Below are 7038 nucleotides of genomic sequence, written 5' to 3'. Positions count from 1 at the left end.
TTCGATTTAAAAATTAGCGAAGGACAATTAGCATTTTATTTAATTGTTACTATTTGTTTTCAAAATGTTTTTAATTAATAATTGCTATCTCGTAATTTTCAATACAGATAGTTATTAATTTAAGTAAACACATATACCCATAGTTCATTGCTCACTATTTTACACTGCCACATCAATAATCAACTATTTTCGATACGCTTTGTTCGGGATTTTTCTGATTTTATTTTAGTTGTATTTGTTTCTTGAACGATTATCTTATAGGAGTAATATTACAAAACTACTTAAAATGATTGATATGCAACTAGCTTTAAATAAGGCAGCAAAATTTCCTCCTTCATAAGTTGGTGCATATGAATTACCACCTCTGAGTCCTTGTTTCTCTGGGGCTACACCACCCACCATTGGATACCAGGTTTCGGTAGATGATTGTTCTATAACGAAAATTTATTATAGTATAAATGTAATATGATAATAAATTACATATTAGACAGAGGATTACAGAAATCAGAACTACGCGTTATATATGAGCACTTTTCTGCAGCTTTTGTTGCAAAAATGTATCAAAATATTTTGAATTAAGATAAGATATAAAATATCTTTATAAAAATATAAAAAAAGTATTGCTATATTTTATACTGCAGATATTTTTATACAATTCTATACGTACAAAATCGCGGTTACCGTTAGATGAATGAAGATAAAATATAGGTAATTTTTCTAACATGAAAGTAACCCAAGTTAGCCCAAAATCAGTCCAGTTGCTTCGGAGATTAACCGAAAAAATGTCAGACAAAGCTTAAAAAAAGTTAACTTAGTATATGCACCCAGGGTGCCGCACTCTATGCTTATATTCATTTGCATGTATTAAGAAACGGCTATTCTAATATTACAAAAAACACTCCAATTTTATATAGGTACTATTATTTACCATTATTAGACCAGGATCTCGAATTAGCTGTAGCCCAATAAGGTATTTCTGACGACGTTTGCATTACTACACTATTCCCATTAAAATTATCAACAGATTTGGGATTTGCTGATTCCACATTTGTTGACGGTGTCCATGTCATTCCTCTACCATAATTCAGTGGTCTTGAGCTCCCTATAGCAAAAATAACATTGTATTTTTAACAACTTAAGTAATAAACTACGAAATATTTAAAAAATCATTGGAGAAATAGTAATGACTAATGATTTATTATCAGATGCTCTTTTAGTGGCAACTATGGAAGATTTAGAAAGCAACTTACTATGTGAATACAATCCTCCTTCATTGTTTTCTGGTTCATTTGGGTTTGGATTATTCGGATTGTTATTCATCCAAGACGGAGGTATTGAAGCTTGAACAGGTGGGCCCCAAGACGGCGCTGCTGAAGGTGCTCTTTCTACAGAAAAAATTGATATGTATATGCTCTATAGAACTTATTAAAAATCTATACAATAATTCATATACATTTGACCAATTTATGGAGTCAAACGACTCGAATTTTCTCTAGATAATTCGAAGTTTAATGAATATGAATAAAAATAATAGAAGAAAAGAACTAATAGTGATTGTGTACGACGTAGATGGTATATTTTAATTTACTTTTAATGTTATTATCTATTAATATTTCTATTCATTAAATATTTCAGAATATGGATTGGAAATGCAGTGTAATCGAAGTGAATAATAATACTATTTTCTCAGAGTTATTCTTCTCTGAAATATTATCATAATAATTATTTGTGAATCTGCTTTTCTACATGCTGTATATTATGCTAACTTCATAGAAATACTCTTCTTTATATTTATGCAGATTTATCACACAACAGTATTTAAAGAAAAAGAAAATAAACATAATTAGCTATTAATGTATTTGCATTTTTACCTGTTTCCCAAGCAGTTGTTCTGCTTTGTGGAGAGTTGTACGAAGCAGGAATTGCAATGGTTTGAGAACCATCAGAATCCTCCATTGAAGTGGTTCTCAACACATTGGCCATGGCGCAATCTCCAGAATTCGGTCTGTTTTAGAAAGAACAATTTAAAAGTATTAATAAACTAGGTGTTTGTGCTATTAAATATAAATTATCGACTTAATCAATAAATATAGACATATACATATTTTGATAAAATTTTCACCTGTTTATATGAAAAAATTTTCGCCTTCTCTAAAAAGTAATTTATTCACTACTATATTTACAACTGTCCAGTTAAGGACACTTAGCAAATTTTTTGTCCAACATCGAATCGGAGCACTAATGGGTGACCTTTCGACCTTTTCCTTTATTTAATAAACCATCAAACTTACTGAATGTTGTATAAGAACAACAGATTGTAATTCACAAATGTAAATAAAAAAAGCAATTTTTTTTATTTACAATTGTCAGCCATAATATGGATATTGTATATCATAATGAAAAAGTATTCAATGAGATTTGATATATCTTGTAATTGTATATGACATTGATGATATCTTTCAAACAAACTTATCATATATGTAGTTTTTTTCATTATAATTTCAGGTTTGTTCTTACATATAGTTATGACATTGTTCTCCCAAAAATCCTAAGGCTTTGTCTAAAACTTGTCTGGCCAATTTGCTAGCTGAGTGTTCACCAGTTCTTGCCCTGTCATCCAAGTCGCATCTCATTCGGGAAACAGAAACTACACATCGAGAAAATGATTCATAGGCACTGAAAATAAAAAAAGTTAATTATTTTTTTCTTATAAATCGATGAGTTTTATTAGTACCATTTTTTCCAAAAATTAAATTAATCAAATTTTGTCCAGAATTAATTTAACGTAAATAATTTGATGAATTCTAGCAACTATAATAGTCTGCTTTATAGAAATATATTTATATATATATATATATATATATATATATATATATTTTAAATTTTATTTGGCCTCGCTTACTCTGAGCATTTAGCCATCTACAACATTTTTATTTATTTACATTCTAATTTTTATATCATTTTCAATCTATATACGTATCCTATTCTGTATTCTTCTTATTTTCTTCATTGTTGCTCTTTTTCCAATTTCTAATTCTATTTGTCTTCTAGCTTCATTCCATTTTTTTCTTCATTCTTATTTTAATTTCAGTTTCAATATTTCTCTTCTTACTCCTAATACAATTCAGCTATTCGAACTCTGTTATTCCTATTTTTCTTAATTTTTATTCAAATTCTACTTAACAACACAATTGTTATTTGATTTCAAATTAACTATACATATTTTTTTTCCTATATTCTAAGTCAATGACAGGATTTGATCCGAAGATCCCTGTCGTGTGAATCGAACACGCTACTTATGGTCGCCACTTATCAAAATATATATTTTTTATTGTTTGAACAACAATCAGAACTTAAAATCCTACAAGCGATTGTGCTGATTTGACTTAATACTAAGTCAATAGCAACCCAAACTGTTGCCTCATCTCTGTGTGATAAACTTTATTAATATATTATGTTGTCAAATATCTCCCTTCCGCTTTTTTGCTCTTGGTTTATAATACAAAAAGGCGGAAGGGAGATATTTGACAACCTATTATTTTTGTTTGAGAGGCAATTGATTATCGATGCAGCAATGCCGGATGAGGTCTATTTTCATTTGGAAACATATAACAACATATATTTCCAATTGAAAACCGATGTCACTACTGCTTGACATCGGACTGTTCAAAGCAGATTGACCTCTGATTTAGATCCCGGCTTGAGCCAACGAGCCCAAAATGTGAATAATTATAAATATCTTTTATAACTCGTATATATCGATTAATATTGGGAATAATTTGTTATAGTACATTTGTAACAGTTTATACTAAATTCAGACAAAGTACTTTTTCTACAAATACAACAGCAATAATACCACTCCTCGCGTACTCTAGGTCATCTTCGAAACGCATTGAAAGCCATTGTTAATCAAACATACATGTTAGTTCTTTTCATCTCTACCTTGTATTGACACTTCCCATTCTAATTACTCTTATTTAATTACATACTATACTAGCCGCTGTTATTATTCATGGATTACTCACCAGCAAAGGCCAGCGCGACCACCATTGTTACCGCTCGGGTCGCCTCCGGTGAGGTAGTCGTCGCCCGTCACCACCATTTCCGCCAGTTGCCGGTAAGCGCCGCCGCAATGACGGGCGTCCGTTACCGCTTGCTTGATGCATGGCGCGTGGGTAAGGTATTCTAAGGTAAGAAGAAAAGTGGTAAATGAAAATATCGCTTAAGAATTAGGACATATATTATAATGACAAACTGTTATTAAATATTATTTTAATTAAAGCGAACGACTGAACTGCAAACAACTGTTATCTTTTTCATAAGACGCATATCTAACATCCCAATGAAGAAGGCGATCATTGTAGTCAACGATCTTAAACTTTTTTAATTGCTCGAAAAATACTTGCGTAACTATATTGCTATTTTTTTTAAATTTACATTTGTGAATTACAATCTGTCGTTCTTATACAACACTCAGTAATTTTGATGGTTTATTAAATAAAGGAAAACGGTCGAAAGGTCACCCATTGGTGATCCGATTCGATGTTGGATATGTTTAGCTTATAGATGTAGTCCTGTTGTGAAAATATTTAATTAAGTCTACTAGTAATTGTACATATTATAGTATTACTAAAGAATATAAAAAAAGAGCCGTTTTCTTCTGAGCTGTTCAATGCCATGGTATTGCTAAAAATATTGAAAACTTCTTTTAGTGTGTAGGAGAATAGAATAGAATAGAACTTTATTAAAATTCATAAAATTTATAAAATAATAGGGATTATTTATTAAGTAATTTTTAACAATATTTTGAAAGTGTTTCTGGTTTTGCATATATGTGCGTATATGGGTATGTCATTCAAGATCAAAATTGAAAAAGTATGTGTGTGATTTTACCTGTCGTCGACGTTTTCTCGACAAAAATAAATTCAAAAGCCATTTAATAAAATTCGAAAAGGGCGCGACGATCAGCCGAACCATTTTTTGAGAAAAGCGCAAAATTTTCATTTTCCTAGTTTCTATTTGTGAGATAGTAAATTTCCACTTGAGTGTATTTATATTGTTACTATGTATCGAATATTTATTTACATTGTCTAACAATTATAATATAATAATCTAAGTAATGTAAAATAAAAACTAGCGGTGTATGGCATCATGCCTTAAGGCAAATTCTCTAATTACCACAAGAATTATCTTATTAATTAAGTAACATTATCTAATATTCTTAAGAATTATATAAATTGAATTACAAGATTAAAATTATTTATTTAAAGTATATAAGTGAGCTTTAGAACTTTATTCAGAATTAAAATTCTGTTTCCATAAGCAATGATTTTGTCGAAACGAGCAGAAAGTTTTTTGAATAATTCAAATTGTATGCTTAGTTCTCTCCAAAACTGCAAATTTTTGTACATTTTGCTCTGTATCTCCGTAACGGCTGGACCTGCCTTTACCAAAACCTAATCACAACTTCTACAAATCATTACAATTGAGTGTGTTTTGGATCATTTAAATCAGATACTCCGTTCTCTCAAAAAATCGATTTCTATTTTCTGCACTCTTTGCTCTGTATCTTTATAACGGCTGGACTTGCTTTTGCCAAAAACTAATCAGCACTTCTCCCTATCAATAGGAATCGAATGTTTTTTTAACCATTCAAATCGGTTGATCCGTGCGCCCGAAAACGTGACTGAAAAATGCGGACACACAAAATACACACACACACAATCATCCATTTTTTTCTGAGATATGCCAAAATGTTCAGAAACCTTTAAAACGTGGAGAAATGAAAAAATTTTCATTTTCGATTTTCGAGCCCATTACTATAATAACTACCCAACGGAAAGTTAATATTTGTTTAATTTAAAGCGTGATGAATAAATTAAGGCGGCAGAGAGCTTAATTCGCCCCTGGATATGTGTATGTGTGTTTGCACGATGTATATGTGAGCATATTTAGGAATATGGGTGTACATATTTTCATGCAAGACTACCCAAGACAAGTATCAAACCTGGACCTCCAGATTCTAACTTAGCTCTAAAGCTCTAACCACTAATGGCCAAGCTTTGAATAAGAATAATTAACTAAGCCTTTCACATCTAATTATGTCACATCTAGTAATTGATTGGATATTACCTTCTTGATAAGCAGGATCTGAACACATCCTATGAATAGACTGGACGGGTTGTTGCACCGCCTTGTTGAATTGTGACCTTTCGTCCGAACTGAAGCACCGCGACACATAGTTCTGAAGACAGCCCACAAAGTCGTCCCAAGTACTAAAAACAAATTATATTCAAGTATTAGCTGATTTAAATATTATCTTGATTTATTGCTTCTTTTAATTTTTTTAAATTTTGAAAATGAGAACTCATCTGAATAAACCTTATCATTGAAATAATTTATTAAATTGATTTGCAATATTTTTACTATTTATTTATTATTGTTTATTTATGTGCATGATGGTCGATTAATAATTGCTAGTTACTTAAGATTTTAAAGCAAATATTCCTCGCCGCCTATTCAAGAATTCCATCGCATGTCCAGACTGAAGTCGATGTACTTATTGAGGTCAAACGAGAACGCAACTTTATACTCCTACCAAGTACATTTTCCTATAAAGCACCCTTATGTATTGACCGAGCCAGATCTAAGAAGTCAGATAAGAAACTATTTACATCTAAAGCTGTGTTTCTGAACATTTTTGAACACTACTATTACGGACACACGGCATACAACTATGGGGACCAGCTTCCAAATCAAACATCTTAAAAATTCAAGGATATGAAATTATTAAAAAAATTTGAATGCCCAAAGTATTTTACAAATTCGCTAATTCATATAAACGAACAATAATTACGAACTCATTCAACAAATACAAAAGCCGCATCGTGGATTATTCAATTCAACTTTGGACCAGATAGTAAAATAAGTGCATTATATAATAAAATCTGTTAATTTAAAAACCATTGACATCGGTCAAAAGATTTTGTATTTTTATTACATATTTTCTATTCTTAAAATATTACTTATTATCCTGTA

General features: G+C 30.7%; 1 protein-coding gene across 1 annotated transcript; it reads right to left on the bottom strand.

The window, feature by feature from the left end:
• Positions 1-255: 255 nt before the first annotated feature.
• On the bottom strand, positions 256-6763 carry LOC113386193. Its single transcript, XM_026623990.1, has 8 exons — positions 6726-6763; positions 6133-6275; positions 4026-4185; positions 2518-2676; positions 1872-2005; positions 1251-1385; positions 929-1102; positions 256-431 (listed from the first exon to the last, which is right to left on the bottom strand). The coding sequence occupies exons 1-8, from the start codon at positions 6761-6763 to the stop codon at positions 256-258; spliced, it is 1119 nt and encodes a 372-aa protein (XP_026479775.1).
• Between the last annotated feature and the right edge of the window lie 275 nt (positions 6764-7038).

This window comes from Ctenocephalides felis, unplaced genomic scaffold (genome assembly GCF_003426905.1).
Source record: "Ctenocephalides felis isolate EL2017-DRISC unplaced genomic scaffold, ASM342690v1 CF-g0.4_SCAFFOLD_03571, whole genome shotgun sequence".
Lineage (NCBI taxonomy): Eukaryota > Metazoa > Arthropoda > Insecta > Siphonaptera > Pulicidae > Ctenocephalides > Ctenocephalides felis.
This window is presented reverse-complemented; position numbering and strand designations above follow the sequence as displayed.

Coding starts and splice junctions, on each gene's coding strand:
- LOC113386193 (XM_026623990.1), bottom strand. CDS start 6,763: ATGTTTGATTTGGAAGCTGGTCCCCATAGTTGTATGCC. Junction 2,006..2,517: donor GAACAATGTCATAACTATAT/GTAAGAACAAAC, acceptor TTTCTAAAACAG/ACCGAATTCTGGAGATTGCG. Junction 1,386..1,871: donor AACAACTGCTTGGGAAACAG/GTAAAAATGCAA, acceptor TTTTTTCTGTAG/AAAGAGCACCTTCAGCAGCG.